Source organism: Erinaceus europaeus, chromosome 3 (assembly GCF_950295315.1).
Source record: "Erinaceus europaeus chromosome 3, mEriEur2.1, whole genome shotgun sequence".
NCBI lineage: Eukaryota > Metazoa > Chordata > Mammalia > Eulipotyphla > Erinaceidae > Erinaceus > Erinaceus europaeus.
Genome location: NC_080164.1, coordinates 183,170,242 through 183,186,200, shown reverse-complemented (window position 1 = coordinate 183,186,200; position 15,959 = coordinate 183,170,242). Strand labels below are relative to the sequence as shown.

Sequence of the window (15,959 nt, the reverse complement as noted above, 5' to 3'; positions counted from 1 at the left end):
GTTGCAGAGTCCGTCTGCTGTCTCCCCAGCCCCATCAATCGTCTCTTCACAGAAAAGGCTGCAGCTGCAGACCAGCCTGAGCTGGGAAGGTGGGGAGAGAGCAGAGGGGAAGATGAGTTGTCCCCAGAAGAGATCCAGATGGTAAGACTGCTGGTTCCCGCTCAGCTCTAGCTGATAGTGGTGCTGGGGATCGAACCTGCCGACGTCGGGTCCCCCAGGCAGCACGAAGGTCACTTGTAGAACCACTGTGCTGCCTGCCCAGCCCACCCCATCCCCTAGCCACCACAGTCTGTCTGAGAGGCCATCCCCAGCCTGGCCCCGACTTTATCCTGAATCTTGGAGGCTATGTGTGAGGGCGTCAGCGCCCACCTTCCCCTGGGCTCCCCGGTCCTTCCCCTGCCTCTCACATCTGAAAGCGGCACCAGAAGGCTGGAGGAAGAAGCCGCCTTGGCCAGCTTGGTGCAGAGAGCTCGCCGGCGGCCACAGAGCAGTCCAGACCAAGTGGCTGTCTGATAACGGCGGCTCTTGAGCTTTGTAACCCCATGGGCCTGCCGGTGTGTGGCATCGTGGGGGAAGAGAGTGCGAGGGCCTGGAAAATGCCATTCCCTCCACGTTAGAGACAGACACCACAGCAAGGCACGTATCTCCCCCCCCCCCCCCCCCCCGTGCTATGCTCGGTGCTCCCAGGATGAGACCCTGGTAGGCAGACTGGAGCAGTACGTGAGCCTACGCCCAGACCCCAGCCACACCCCAGCAATGGCACTGAGAGCCACTGGGCACTGCCAGCCCTGTCTCACACCGCCCCAAGGCCAGGGCCCCCGTCCGGGGTGTGATGCCCAGGTCTGATCAACGGGTGAAGGGCCCGTTTGTCCTCAGCCGGTGGATCCCCAGCTCAGTGCCCCTGGCCCAGGAGGCCGAGCCTCGAGCATCCAGCCTGAGCCCTGGGATGTGCCAAGGAGGTATCTGGTCTACATTGCCAGCCCCCCAGGTGTGTCCTCATCAGGAAGCCCCTATCCCAGCTCTCCCTTCAGGGGCCTGGGGCCTGCAGCTCCACCCAACAGGAAGCTCCCCTCCCACCTCTCCCTTTGGGGGCCTGAGACCTGGGGCTGGGTCTGCCGATGCCCCCGAGGAGTGACTGTGATGCATCTCACGTCAGAGTCTAGAACGTTCTGCCTGGTGCTGGGCTGTGACTCTCGCCTATTCTAGAGGGCCCCCCCAGCCGGTCTCAGCCCTCCGGCGGGGACCACCACGCCCCCACCCCAGCCCAGGGTGCTGGTGGCTGAAGCTAAGCACCTCGCTGGGGTGCTCCCAGAGCCCTGGGTGGGCAGGCAGCGTGTCTGCCCTGAGGAAGGGCCCATGACGGCCAGAGGGAGCCTGGGCCTGCCCAGGCCTCCTTCCTGGATTTTCAGCCACATAAGACCACTTTAGGGTGTGCGTGGGGAGGACAGTCCTTGGGCACGTGGAGCTGTGACCCTCACTCAGACTCCACTCAGACCCCAGACGTGCTCTGGGGTTCCTCGCCCCAAAGTCTGGTGTTTGTTGTCTAGAAAGCTCTCTGGTGCCATGAGGGTCCAGCAGGGCTGCGAGGGCCCCCATCTCCTGTCATCCCAAGACTATCCCCCCACCTGCTGCGTGGAGGCTGACCCCCAGGTCCTGCCCCTGCCCGCACCCCAGGGTGGCCGTGACCGCACCCTGCTGAGTCTTCTCTGCTGGGGATGTGGGAGCCCGAGGGCCACTGTCCCCACCCAGGCAGAGGAGATGGGATGGCAGGCCACCCACCCTGGGGGCAGGGTCTCATTGGGGGCGTCTGGGAGGGGGAGGGGGTTCCCCACTGCGCCCCACCCACCAGACACAGGTCTCTCTCACCCCCCGGGTTCCTCTCCTCAGTTTGAACAAGAAAACCAGCGGCTCATTGGGGAGATGAGCAGTCTCTTCGAAGAGGTGAGGTGCGTGAGCCCCACACTCCCACTGCCGTGACTCCCCACCACCCCACCTTCAGATGCTGGCGCCCTGATGGGGGCCACGCCCCCAGCTGACTCTGTCAGCCCCCCCACCCCCACCCAGCAGCGTCTCCGGTGCCCCCTTGGGATTTGCTTTCTTGTTTTTTCTGCAGGCAAATCGAAGGGAAAGTAGTGGAAATATCCAGGCTCCAGGAGATTTTCACAGAGAAGGTCTTACAGCAGGTGAGGGTCCCCAGGACAGGTGGACGGGCACTGAGACAGACAGATGTCCAAGCTGCGTGGGGACCCTGGTGACTCAGTGAGGCCCTGAGCCTGGGGGCAGCCCCGCCGGAGCTGGTGCTGGGGGGCCAGGGAGGGACCAGGACTCAGGAGCTCAGGGCTCGGGCGTGCTGCGTGGGTCCTGTGCCCTAGCGGGCTGAGCAGCTGGGTGCTGCCACCCTGGGGCAGTAGGAGTGGGGAGGGGGGAGTGTCACCACACTGGCGGGCGGCGCTCAGCAGGCACAGGGAGGGGTCCGCCCCAGTCCTGGTGCTGAGTCCTGAGGGGGTGCTCCTGCCACTGGGCGCGGTGAGGGCCCCAGGTGGGGCCGGGCCACGGGTGCTGACAGCCGCCACCCGCCGTCTCTCCCGGCAGGAAGCTGAGATCGACAACATTCACCAGCTGGTGGTGGGCGCCACCGAGAACATCAAGGAAGGCAACGAGGACATCAGGGAGGTGGGTCCCCCCACCCCCGGCCCCAGGGGTGTCCTGTGCTCACGCCCTTGGCCTCCGTGACCTCAAGTTTCCCATGGCAGCCATGGTGAACAGCCAGTGTGCAGCCCAGCTCCTGGGGTCTGCGGTGCGGTGAAGGTTCCTGGGGGGCATCACCAGAGAAAGGGCTGAGTCCTGCTCCCCCCCCTTCACCTGTGTGCCCCCAACCCTGCATCCGAGCTACAGTGCTGTCTCTGGCTTCCAGGGTGGGCGCACTGCCCGCCCCCTTCCTCCTTCCCATCTTCCCGTCCTCTGGGGCCCAGCCAGCAGGACATAAGAGAGCTGCGGGTCCAGCCCATCTGTCTGTCCTGCTGTGTCTGCCCCCACCCTTGTGTGCAGTCTTCGCCCCGGGATTCACAGGGACGCCCGTCCCCTCAGTAGCAGCTGGGGGGTGGGTGCTGACCCCTCCTGTTACAGTTGGTGGGGGGGGGTTGTCACGGAGCCCGGCCCCCCTGACAGCCCCACGCCCACCCAGGCCATCAAAAACAACGCCGGCTTCCGAGTGTGGGTGCTCTTCTTCCTGGTCATGTGCTCCTTCTCCCTGCTTTTCCTCGACTGGTACGACAGCTAGGAAGCGCCACGGGGCCCGCCCAGCGCAGGCCGGAGAGGCACCGAGGTGCCATGGGCAGCTGGTCTGCAGTCCCAGAGTTGCAGGGAGCCCCGGCTGGGGTCACGTCCCCCAAAAGCTCACAATACAGACTGTGCTCAGAGCTCCTCCGTTCTTGGGCCTCATTCTTGTCGGCGTCCTGGGAGGTGTCCCCCACACACACCCGCCAGCCCCCAGCCCAGGTAGGGACAGCTGGCCCTGGAGAAGTGGCTGCTGGGTTCTGGGACGGCTGGGGGGCCTGGGGCTCTGCATTCAGACTGAAGCGACAGGCATCACGGGTGGCAAGTGGCATAGTGAAGTGTCCGCCACCCTCTAAAAAAACCCAGCTGGGGGTGATTGCCCCCCCCCCCATGGAGCTCAGGCCTGTGTTTGAAGCCACATCCTGGGAAGGGGTTTCTGTAGCTGTCCCCACAGGACTGTGCCCCCTCCCCAACTGTCATCCCCCCCAAACAGCCCCCACCCCACCCTCCACCCCCATCTGTTGAGTCTCACACACGGACTTCCTCTGGCAAGTGAGTCTGTGAACAAAGGCTTTAATGCCAAGTGTCTCCACAAAGCCTGAGCTGTGACACTGGGCCCCCACCACCACCCGGGGTCTACTGCACAAACTCCCTGCCTCCCCCACTCCCCTGAATGTGTCTAGGAAGGAACTTACTGATGGAGGGTAAAGCAGACAGCCCCCCCACCCCCCAGCACTGGACCCTGAGCCACCCAGCCTCCCCCTTGCTGCTCTGGGGGATGGGCCCTCCATGGCTTTGGGGGGAGGGGCCCTGCTGCCCTGACTGGGGGGTGGGGGCTGGGAGAAAGCTTGCTCCTAGCCAAGTGGGGGGCCCACCCCCCGGCACTGGGCCACCCAGCCTCTCCTGAGTGACACCTCCAGGGACAGAGAGGACCCAGCATAGTGGCCAGGGGTGAGTCCCAGGGCGTGAGGGACGGATGCGGGTGGGGGTGGCAGGAGCTTTATTCTGAAAGCGGAGGGCAGGCGGATGGGCGTGGGGACGAGCACTGGCGGGGGATCTGCCCCCCCCCCCCCCCCCCCCCCGAGTCCGTGCCTCCTAGGCAGCCCTCTCGGCAGCGGCAGCCTGGGTCTCCTGCTCAGATAGCTTCTCCTCCGACAGCACGGCCATCCAGGGGGAGCCGCGGGGGGTGCCGGGCGAGTCCAGGCGGGGGGTCCCCGCGGCCAGCAGCCTCCCCCGTGCGCCCTGCGCCAGCGGCTCGGTGTAGTAGGTGCCCAGGCCCTGGGGGACGCACTGGGAGCTCTGGGGGACAGCCGGAGGGGACACAGGGGCGGCTGAGTCTCCATGCAGGCAGGCAGGGGATGCTGACCCCAGGTCACTCCACACCCCAGGGATGCTGACCGCCCCCTGTCACTCTGTTCCCAGACAGATGGCAGCGGGCAGAGTTCCTATCGGCGTCGCCCAGGGGCCAGGACGGGGCCCACTTCACCAGGGGGCAGAAGCAGAGTCCAGGCATCCTGGGGTCAGGGCCCCCCACCTTCCTGTGGGCCTGTGGTGGGGAGGTATGAGGGGCCCCCCACCCTCCCGGGGGCCTGGGGGGATTCCGCCACCCTTTTGTGGGGTCTGGTGGGGTCAGGAGCCCCCCACCCTCCTATGGGGTCTGGGAGGGGATCTTAGGTCCCCCGCCCTCCTGTGAGCCTGGGGGTATCCTCACTATCCCGTGGGTCTGGAGGGAGGTACCCTCCCTTCTGTGTGTCTGGGGGGTGTCCCCGCCCTCCCGTGGGTCTGGGGGCCAGGGGAGTGTCCCCGCCCTCCCGTGGGGGGACGTCACCTTGAGCACGAAGCCGTCGGGGCAGGCACGGTCGTACTTGTACACCTTATAGACAACCAGGAAGACGACGCAGGTGAGGAAAGCCAGGGCAAACAGCACCAGCACCAGCACCTGGGGGGGGGGGGGGCACAGCCGCTCAGGCACTGGGGTCTGCAGGACCAGGACACGCAGGGTACCCTCACTGTCCGCCGTGTCACCCTCACTCCAGGCCAGGGGACGCCCAGCTCAGTGTCCCGTCACCCCAGCCAGCCCAGCCCCGCCCACACACACACCTGGCTGCCAGGACAAGCCACCACGTGGGATCTGGTCACCACCAGGAGGGGACGTGACAAGGACACACCTGGCCTTGGGGCAGGGGCAGCAGAGAGGAGCAGCCCCATGCCTGACTCCGGAGTGACTGGCCCTGGGGACCGGGGGTGGGGGGTGGCCCATGACACCCTGGGGACAGGGCCCAGTGGGTATCACTCCTGCCCATTACTGCCCTTCCCTCCCAAACGCTGCCCCCCACCTCCACCGGCTCCTCAGTCTTCCCGGCCCCGCTCCCTGGGGACCCTCCCCATCTGGGCCAGCCAAGCAGAGCTGCACCCTGCCCCCCCCCCCAGGATCCCTGAGCGAGTGAGAGACATGAGGGAGGAACCTGAATGAGGGAATCAAGTGAAAGAGGGAGGAGTGAGTGAGGGAGGGAGAGGTGGAGTACATGGGGGTGAGTGAGTGAGGAAGGAGGAATGAATGAATGAGTGAGTGGGTAGATGGGTGAAGTATGCAACTTGCCCATCTCCCCGTGAGCACTGGCTGAGTGACCCTCAGTCAAGGGGGCAGCCCCGCACGTCTGCACAGCAGAAGCAGCACCGTCTGCTTCGAGAGGCACCTTTGGCCTGGGCTGTACCAAGCAGGTGGCCGGGGCCACCCCCAGACCAACACCCGCCCGGCCGCATCCCCGTGGGTGCGGTGCCCAGGCCAGGCCTGAGACCTGACTGCGCGAGATGCTCCCAGTAGCCCCAGTGGCTTCTGATCTGGTGACACCCCGGAAGCAAAGGCCAGCGCCTTTGTGTGTCACCAGAGCAGCGCGCCCAGCACCCGTACCCACGGCCGAGCATCCCAAGCTGGGCCCCTCCGTGGCCCGGACCCCCAGCTGTGGACAAGAACTGGGCCTTCTTGACTTGAAGCACAGTCAAAGCTACAATTAGCAGAACGGCAGGGCGCTGGCGTGGGAGCAGATGGACCCTTGGTTGGCAGGCCCGGTGGTATCAGATCCCAGTTGGGCACACATTACCATGCGCAAGGACCTGGGTTCGAGCCTCCTCTCCCCACCTTCCTGAATAGTGAAGTAGGTCTGAAGGTCTCTGTCTCCCTTCCTCCATCTCCCTCTTCCCCTCAATTTCTCTCTGTCCTATCCAGTAAAATAGAGTTTAAAAGATAAAATACCGGGGGCCAGGCAGTAGCGCGGCGGGTTGAGCGCAGGTGGCGCAAAGCGGAAAGACCAGTGTAAGGATCCTGGTTCGAGTCCCCGGCTCCTCACCTGCAGGGGAGTCGCTTCACAGGTGGTGAAGCAGGTCTGCAGGTGTCTGTCTTTCTCTCCCCCTCTCTGTCTTCCCCTCCTCTCTCCATTTCTCTCTGTCCTGTCTGACAACAATGACAGCAATAACAACAACTATGATCTAAATAAATAAAGTATCTGGGGCTAGCAGCAGCGCAGAGGGTTACGTGCACATGGCATGACGTGCAAGGACCAGCGTGAAGGTCCAAGTTCCAGCCTCCAGCTCCCCACCTGCAGGGGAGTCGCTTCACAGGTGAAGCAGATCTGCAGGTGTCTTTCTCTCCCCCTCTCGATTTCTCTGCCCTAGCCAATAACAACAGCAATAGTAATAACAACATGGGCAACAAAAATGGGACAAACGGCCTCCAGGAGCAGTGGATTTGTAGTGCAGGCACTGAGCCCAGCAATAACCTTAGAGGAAAAAAAAAAAAAAAAAAGGAAGGCTGAAGTATGACGTCAGGGTCATGAGGGGTCACCAGGGGGCCGTGGGGTCTCTGGGAAGGGCCTCTAGGGATGGGACTCAGGTGACCTCTCAGGGCGGGACAGGCCTGGCTCCTGGCACCCTCTTGAGTGTCCCATCTGGGCCAGAAAGTCTCTGTCCAGCAAGGCTGAGTGTCCTCCTTGTGGGGCAGGGGAGATGGGGATCCTGACTTTGGGGGGGGTCACTCACAGGTGGGGATGCCTGGAACACCTTGGCCCCCTCCTCCCTGTCACCAGGCAGCCTCCAGCCCGTCCCTGAGCCTCTGTGACCCTGGTCACCTGCAGGGGCTCTGGGCTCTGTCCATCTGTCCTGCCGCGTCCACCCATTCACACAGGGAAGGCGTCTAAGTCACAAAGGGCAGAAGGAAGTCCACCCGCCTTGGAGGCCAGAGACGGCAGTGAAGACGCCTTTGGCTTGGACCCGGGGCATGGGGCCACAGAGGTGACCCCCAGGGGCTCAGCCCTCTGAGGCAAGGCACCCCAGGAAGGACCCCCCCCACCCTACCCTGGACACCAGGGGCCAGGCTGCACCCTAGCTGTTTGGGGATGTCACGGAAAGCTCAAGGTCACGGAGACCGTGAGGACAAGACACCCCCTTGGTGTGGGGGAGGGCCGGGAGGGGAAGGGCCGCCCAGGGTCCCACCCAGGACCAGCTGTGCGGGGTAGGGGTGTGGGGGCAGGCTTGGCCTGTGCTTCCTTCTAGAGCATCTCCCCCAGCTCTCCTGCAAGGCTCCGCCCAGACTCCAGCTCCCCAGAGGGACAGGTGGGGCTCAGTGGAGACCCCTGGCAGCCCCACACTGAACCGCAGAGGCTCATCTGGGCTGGGCCGGCTCCAGCCATGTCGTCCACCAGAGGGCACCCCAAGGTGCAGGCACCGGCAGCTTCTGGGAAGGGGGCGGGTGAGCCAGAGACACCAGAACCCAGTGGGAAGGGCTGAGCCCTGAAGAAGGGCGAGGGGCACCGCCCCCACCCCTGCCCAGCCTGACCCTGGGCCAGGACCCCCTCCCCCAGCACAATCCAGGGCCCAAGGCGGGCAGGACGGGGTCCCGAGTGGAGCCCAGCACCCCCAGGGTGACGTCCCCTGCTTCTCTCTGGCCATTAATGTCAGTGGGAAGAATGCACATTCCCAGGCCCTGGGGCTCACTGCTCACACTTGGGGGGGCAGGCTCCCTCAGGGGCATGTTTCAAGTCACACAGGGGCCTCCTCCTCACTCAGGACCCCCTCTCACACCTTGGGCAGGTCATCTGTCACTGGGTCGGGGGAGTGTCACCCGGGGCCTGCAGAGGGTCCTGAGTCCCAGCAACACCCCCCCACCCACCCCAGGCCAGTGCCTCCAGGCAGGCCACCAGGATTGCAGCTTCAGCCCCAGCAAGCAAAAAGGGTTCCCGGGAGGCCTGGCTGCACCAGAGCCCCTCCATTTAAGGCTGACATTGTGTGTGTGTGTGTGGGGGGGTGACGACACCATCCCCTCCCCTGAGTCACTAGCTCAGAACAAGGGACCTTGGTTTCCAACCCCTTCCCATGCCCAGGTCCCAAGAACCTCTTGGGGCGCTGGATCACAGACCTGGCATGGAGGGGGAGGGACACTGACATGGAGGGCTCCCTCCCCTCTGCAGATCAAGAGCCTGTGACCTCATCTCCTGGCCTCACAGCCCAGAGCAGCTCCCCTCCCCCCCCCATGCCTCGGTTTCCCCAGTGGTTTGCTGGAGATAATAATAGTGCCCCCAGAGGCTGCTGTGAGGCAAGCAGCTTTACAAGTCACCCAGAGCCCCACTCCTGGGAGCCCCTACCCTGTACCTGGCTCCGTTACCAAGGGCAACAGGAACAGCAAGAGGGCAGGGGCAATCCCCAGGGCTGCCTGCAGGAGGTGATGTGGGAGCTGGAAGGTGGAGGTGAGAGGTGCTGGCACTTGGGGCTGAGTTGGGGGCAAGCACTCGGGGACCCTACACGATCCCAGACACCCCCTTCCCAGAGGCTGTGAATTGCAAAGGCCCCAAGTGCCAAGTTGAGGTGGGCAGACATGGGGGGGGGGGGCGGTCACCTCCCCAGCAGGGGGCAGCAGAGGCCTGGAGGGGGACAGACAGCCCTGGGGGCCCTGTTCCAGGCAACGGGAGTCAGGGGACCCCACGTGCGTCACCCCAGCCAGCGACAGGGACCAGGGGACACGAGCGGGGGGCCTTCAGGGAAGTTGCAGTTGGGGACACAGGGACCAAGGAGGGGGTGGATGAGAGCGGTTTGGCTGCCCTGTGGAGTGGGAGAAGAAGGAGGAGGGAGAGAAAGATGGAGACAGAGGAGAGGGGAGAGAAAGAAGCAGAGAGAGATAAGACGGGGGGGAGAGTGGACAGAGGAGAGACACGGAGAGAGACACGGAGACAAGACAAAGAGAAGAGAGAGAGGGAGAAAGAAGAGAGGAAAAAGAGAGAATGGGTGAAGAGAGGGGAGAGTGGACAGAGAGGATAGGAGCAGAAAGAGGAGAGGCAGAGAGGGGAAAAAGAGGAGGAGAGACGGGAGACAGAACAGGAAAAACAGGAGAGACAGAGGGGAGAAGAGAAGAGGGCTCAGAGAGGAGAGAGACCAGGCAGAAGGAGGAGAGAAGAGAAGAAACAGAGGAGGGGAAAGACGAGAGAGGACAAAGAGGGTAGAAAGGAGTGAAAGACAGGAGAGAGCCCTTGACCAAGGTCACCCAGAGGCCCACCCTCCTCAACCCCAGGTGCCACAGTGCCCCTCCCCTCTCGCTCCTGGCCACGTCTGTGACTAGGGGTGCTGTGGCCTGCCTCCCCCTCCCTCTCTCTCTGTCTCTCTCTCTCTCTCTGTGTCATCTTTCTGTCTCTATCTCTGTGGAAACATCAGCCCACGGCCGTAAAGCCCCTATAGGGGGTGACAGACACAGTAGCTGTGACATTTGTTTAAAGGCTGGCGGGAGGCGGGGGGGGGGGGGGGATCATGACGGGAAGACAGCACAGCGGGAGACCCCTGAAAATGCAGAGAGCGCCCCCCCCAGACAGCTCATGGGTCGGGGGCGTCTGCCCTATCCAGAGCCTGGCCCCCCTCCCCGTCCCCACGGGGCAGCTTGGGCCTTTTAATATTCACTCATTTATTCTATGTCACGGGACAGAGGAGAAACTGAGAGGGGAGGGAGAGATAGAGAGGGAGAGAGACAGAGCCTCTGCAGCCCTGCGTCATCACTCGTGAAGTGTCCCCGTGCGGGTGGGGAGCGGGGATTCAAACCCCTGTCCTTGTGCACTGTAGTTTGTGCGCTCTACTGGGTGTGCCACTGACCTGCCCCTGCCCTTTTTTTTTTTTTTTTACTTGATAGGAGAGAAATTGAGAGGGGAGGGGAGATAGGACAGGAGAGAGACGCCTGCAGACCTGCTCCACTGCTCATGAATCTTCCCCCCCTGCAGGTGGGGACCGGGGAGGGGGACAGACCCTAGGGTGACAGACACGTGCACTGCCTGCCCCCCAGACCTTTTAAGTCTTTCCCTCTCCCACACTCTGTCTCTGAAACACCAGTCTAATTTTTAATTAACACAATTAAATTAGAAAATAATAATAATAGCCATGATGGGGTTGGGGCTGGGGAGACAGATACTGGCAGAGTCCCCGGGTGAGACACAGGTGTCTGGGCCGGACAGGACTGGGGGGGTCTGCGGGCTCAGACCTTCTTGGGATCCGTCTTCCCAGGACCACCACCCTCCCACCCCGGGCCCCGCACTCACCTTGAATCGCTCTGAGATGCCCTCGCTGCTGCTGACTGTGAACTCGGGGATCTTAGATGGCCTCACCCGGCCCTTCGCCCCCTCAGGCTCGTACTCGGTCTTGGTCTTCACCACGACCTGGTGGGGGGACGGGAGGGGGGTCAGCAGGCTGAGGGCATCTACCTGGGGTAGAGGGGTACCCCCCACCCTGGGCTCAGCAGGACACTCTAGCAGTGCTCTTGTGGGATTCTGATATTTCTCTTTTAAAAAATTATCCTTTTGGGGGAGTCGGGCTGTAGCGCAGCGGGTTAAGCGCAGGTGGTGCTAAGCTCAAGGACCGGTGTCAGGATCCCGGTTCGAACCCCGGCTCCCCACCTGCAGGGGAGTCGCTTCACAGGCGGTGAAGCAGGTCTGCAGGTGTCTGTCTTTCTCTCCCCCTCTCTTGTCTTCCCCTCCTCTCTCCATTTCTCTCTGTCCTATCCAACAACAACGACATCAATAATAACTACAACAATAAAACAACAAGGGCAACAAAAGGGAATAAATAGATAAAATTTAAAAAAATAAATAATAAAAAAATTATCCTTTTGGGAGTCAGGCGGTAGTGCAGTGGGTTAAGCGCAGGTGGCGCAAAGCACAAGGACCGGCATAAGGATCCTGGTTCGAGCCCCCAGCTCCCCACCTGCAGGGGAGTCGCTTCACAGGCGGTGAAGCAGGTCTGCAGGTGTCTGTCTTTCTCTCCCCCTTCTCTGTCTTCCCCTCCTCTCTCCATTTCTCTCTGTCCTGTCCAACAACGATATCAGTAACAACAACAACTACAACAACAAGGGCAAGAAAAGGAAAAATAAATAAATTAAAAAATTATCCTTTTGATTTGATAAGATAGCAGTTGAGAGAGGAGAGGGAGAGAGACAGAGACACCTGCAGCCCTGCTTCACTGCTCATGAAGCTTCCTCCCTGCAGGTGGGGAGCAGGGGCTTGAACCCGGGTCCTTGTGCACTGTAAGGTGTGCATTCAATCAGGTGCACCACTACCCAGCCCCTCTTTTTTTTTTTCTTCTTTCTATTTTTATTGGAGAATTTGAGAGGGAGAGAGACAGGGAGACACCTGCAGCCCTTTTTCTCCACTCCTGAAGCTTTCCCCCTGCAGGTGGGGAGCAGGGCTTGAACCCAGGTCCTTGTGCCCTGCAATATGTCCTCTCACTTGGGTGCTCTACCACCCGGCCTCGCTCATGGGTCTTTGAATGTTACTCTGGGTACTGAGACCCATGATCCAAGGATGAGGCTGGGGAGGGGGTGGGTGGGACAGTTTTTAAGGAGGCCCTCTGGCGGCTGGGAGATAGTTCACACAGCAGGAACACACACCTGCCAAGTGCCGGGAGCCAGGTTCAAGCTCAGATAGGAGCTCCAGGCATGACAAGTGTTGGGGGGGGGTCTTCTACTCCTCTCTTAAATTTAATAATAATAGTAACGGTGATAATAGTAACGAGTCTGCTGGGACCATTGGAAGCCCCACGCCACCAAAATGTAAAAGGGGCGGGAGTCAGGCGGTAGCACAGCTGGTGCACATGGCGCTAAGCGCAAGGACTGGCTTAAGGATCCTGGTTCAAGCCCCTCGAGCCCCCGGCTCCCCACCTGCAGGGGAGTCGCTTCACAGGCGGTGAAGCAGATCTGCAGGTGTCTGTCTTTCTCTCCCCCTCTCTGTCTTCCCCTCCTCTCTCCATTTCTCTCTGTCCTGTCCAACAACAACGACAACAATAGTAACTACAACAATAAAAACAAGGGCAACAAAAGGGAATAAATAAATATTTTTTAAAAAACATAAAAAGGGAATTCTGGGGAGTCGGGCTGTAGCACAGCGGGTTAAGCGCAGGTGGCGCAAAGCACAAGGACCGGCATAAGGATCCCGGTTCGAACCCCAGCTGCCCACCTGCAGGGGAGTCGCTTCACAGGCGGTGAAGCAGGTCTGCAGGTGTCTGTCTTTCTCTCCCCTCTCTGTCTTCCCCTCCTCTCTCCATTTTTCTCTGTCCTATCCAACAACAATGACAACAATAGTAACTACAACAATAAAAACAAGGGCAATAAAAGGGAATAAATAAATAAATATTTTTTAAAAAACATAAAAAGGGAATTCTGTCTGGGGGTCCTGCTCCACCATAGCCCCCCCAACCCCAGGCCTCCCTGCTCCGACCCCTTCACCCAAGGTGGGGTGGTATGAGACCCAAGGAGTCTCTCAGCCTCTGCCAGCTCACATCCTCTCCTACACCTCCAGCTTCAGCTGACCACCCCCCCAACTTGCTCTGAACCCCTTCCCATGCCTGGTGGGAGTGTGGGGAGGGTCTCGCCTGCAAGCACCCCCTCCTGCCACACAGAGCAGGTGACAGGGACAAAATGGGGGGCTGGCAGGGGCCACCGCCTCCATGTTTCCCTTCCCTTTGGGGAAGCCCCTCTGCTGCCCATGGGAGACTTGGGGAGCCAGGCCAGGGGACACTGCAGTGACCGTTAGGGCCACACCTGTAGCTGGCGTCCTGAGGTCTCTGCACACGGGGGTGTGCCCGCTGGAGGGCTGTGCCCTGTGCCAGCTGGGGGATCCTGACATCACCCTGCCCTCCATCACCAGCCCTGTGACCTTGAGCACAAGTTCAGCCATTGGGGCAGCCCCTCCAGTGCTTCCCGCCTGCTCCGGCTGGCCCTGCCCCCCCAAAAAAGGGGCCTTTGGGGCCCCTGCCCAATGTCCCCAACTGCCCCGGAGGGAACGAAGCTGGGCACCCCAACCCTCGCCCTCACGAGGAGCTGGCAGCTGCCTTGCAGAAGTGAGGTGCACAGCTGGCCCCCCCCACACAGGCCAGTGCAGTGAGCCGAGCCCCTTACAGCCCTGCCGCCTAACACATGGTGGGAGGGTGCACGGGATCCCCCCTTCCTGGCCCAGGAGGACCCCAGAGGCTTCCGGAACTCGGCTGGGCTGTGCACAGGGCTGGGAGTCATCTGACGGAGGTGGCATCTGGGGACACGTGTCCCGCACGGGGAGGGGACAGTGGACATTGGAGCCAGACCGGAGGCACCACCCACCCCTGCAGAGACTCTCATGCCCAATGGCGGGGAAGGGGACACGGGGGTCCCTCAGTGGGTCTTTGCTGAAGCACTTGCTGCAGCCCCTCCCCACCAAAAAAAAAATACACAATGAAGAGTTGGTAGCAGGGACAATGTCGTGGTTACCCCCTCCCCAGGTGGCCAGATGAACCCCAGGCCTGAGGCCAGACTGCGAAGGAAAGAAGGCAGGCAGGCAGGAAGGAAGGAAGGACAGCAACCGGAGGAGGGACAGCAAGGACTCCCGGAGGTGTGGCCGGCTGGGGGTGGCAGATGGGGGAGGGTGTGCCTGGTTGGGGCTACCTCCTGTCTCTCCATCTTCCTCAGAATGCCAAATTGGGGTTCGCCTTTGTTCAGGGTGAACTCTGGGGGCCCCACCATTGCAGTCTGCTGGGGGAAGGGGGTGTCCCTCAATTTGGCAGAGAGGCGCTGTGGGAGGCAGGGGGTGCCCCCGGTGGGGGGGTCTGCTAAGGCGGGGCGACTCGCACTGACGTTTGGGGGTGTCACGGGGAACAAAGGGAGCAGGAGGCCTGGGCGCTGCGCGGCTGCAGCATCGGGGAGAGGCTGGGGGGAGGGGTCCCCCAAGAGGCAAGTCGTCCGAAGGGCACCCAGGGTCAAAGGGGAGGAGGAGGAGTGGAGCCTCCGGGGCGGGGACCCCTCCCGGGTCATTGTGGAGGGGGTGCACTGGCTGTCACGGGGAGGGGGTTCCCCAAGAAGCCCGGAGGTCGCCTGTCCCCCAGGCCCCCACCCCAGCCCCAGCCCGGTGCTTTTGTCGCGGCGGCCGCCTGAGGTTTGGGGGTGCGCACACCGCGGCAGGGGGGGCTCACCTTATCGGGGGGCGGGAACTGCAGCTGGTTGACATCCAGGGGCGCCATCAGCGGGATGGTGTCGAAGCCATCCTCCAGCAGCGGCTGCTTGCAAGCCTTCTCCGCGAAGCTGTTCCCCAACTTCACCATGGTTCCGGGGGGCCACAGCTGCAGCCTGCGGAGTGGGGGGCAAGGGGGGTCAGGGCGAGCCGGAGGGACCCCGAGCCTGGTCTCCTGGGGGGTGGAGTCGGGGGTGCAGGGGGCGGGGCTCGTACGGGACTGGGTGCAATGGCGCGGAGGTACAGGGTGCACGGGGTGCAGGGGGCGCGGAGTGCACGGGGTGCAGGGGGCTCCGGGGCCGGAGGGGTGTCTCGCAGGGCACAGCGTGCAGGAGGCGCGGTGCAAGGGAGCTGGGGTGCAGGAGGCGGGAATGAGGGGCTCGCCGGGTGGTTTGAAGGGGTGGGGTGGCTGCAGGGGGTGCGGCACGGGGCACTAGGCGAGGGCTCCCGGGGTGCAGGGGGGGATGCAGGGGCGTGGGGTGGGGATCGCAGGGGGCGCAGGAGCGGTTGCAGGAGTAGGGTGGTTGTACTGGGTGGGGTTCTAGTGTTGCAGGGGCGCGGGTGGGGGGTTGCAAGGGGGGCGGTTTGCAGGGGTGGGGTTGGTTGCAGGATCATGGGGTGCAGGGGCGCGCGGGGCGGGGGGGTTGTGGTCTGCAGGGATGAGGGTGGTTGGAGGATGCCGAGGCTCCGGGGGTGCAGGGGCGCTGGGGGGACTGTCTGCAGAGGTGGGGTGGTTGCAGGGGGTCCGAGACCCCGAGGGTGCAGGGGCGCATGGGTGGGGGCGATCTGCAGAGGTGGGATGGTTGCATGGAGCCGAGGCTCCTGGGGTGCAGGGGCGCATGGTGGGGCGCTCTGCAGGGGTGGGATGGTTGCAGGGGCGCGGGGTGCAGAGCGCGGGTGCCCCCCAGCTCACCCTGGCCGCTGCGCGCTGCTGCTCTGGCTCCGCTCGCCGAATGGCGGCGGCGGCGGCGGCGGCGGTGGCGGCGTTGCGGGTGGGGGTGGGGTGCGGGCATGGGGGGCGGGCCGGGCGCCTCCTCCCCTCGGGGTGCTCCGCCCGCCCTCGCCCTACGCAGCGCGCACACAAAGGGGCGCTCCCCGGGGACCCCGCGGCAGGGCTGGGCTGGGGCTCCCGAATGGAAAGCTCGGGGTGGCCGCGTGGGGGTGAGGGGGGCTCCCCCAGATTGGAGG

General features: G+C 62.9%; 2 protein-coding genes across 4 annotated transcripts in view; one reads left to right on the top strand and one right to left on the bottom strand.

Annotated features, from left to right (window-relative positions):
• Positions 1–3,419, top strand: part of STX18 (syntaxin 18) — a 67,457-nt gene extending 64,038 nt beyond the window's left edge. For 2 of the 3 annotated variants that reach the window (XM_007529217.3, XM_060188561.1), the window contains 5 exons: positions 53–141; positions 1,888–1,946; positions 2,114–2,183; positions 2,593–2,673; positions 3,185–3,419. In XM_007529217.3, coding sequence (XP_007529279.1) covers positions 53–141; positions 1,888–1,946; positions 2,114–2,183; positions 2,593–2,673; positions 3,185–3,280 — 395 coding nt within the window. In that variant the 3' untranslated portion in view covers positions 3,281–3,419. The remainder of the gene's footprint in view (positions 1–52; positions 142–1,887; positions 1,947–2,113; positions 2,184–2,592; positions 2,674–3,184) is intronic. The other variant, XR_009549068.1, reaches the window with a different exon arrangement.
• A 929-nt stretch (positions 3,420–4,348) lies between these two features.
• On the bottom strand, positions 4,349–15,739 carry NSG1 (neuronal vesicle trafficking associated 1). Its single transcript, XM_007529224.3, has 5 exons — positions 15,685–15,739; positions 14,734–14,887; positions 10,842–10,958; positions 5,105–5,215; positions 4,349–4,575 (listed from the first exon to the last, which is right to left on the bottom strand). Exons 2-5 carry the CDS (start codon positions 14,860–14,862, stop codon positions 4,372–4,374), a joined length of 561 nt encoding a protein of 186 aa, XP_007529286.1. The 5' UTR covers positions 14,863–14,887; positions 15,685–15,739; the 3' UTR covers positions 4,349–4,371.
• Positions 15,740–15,959: the final 220 nt, after the last annotated feature.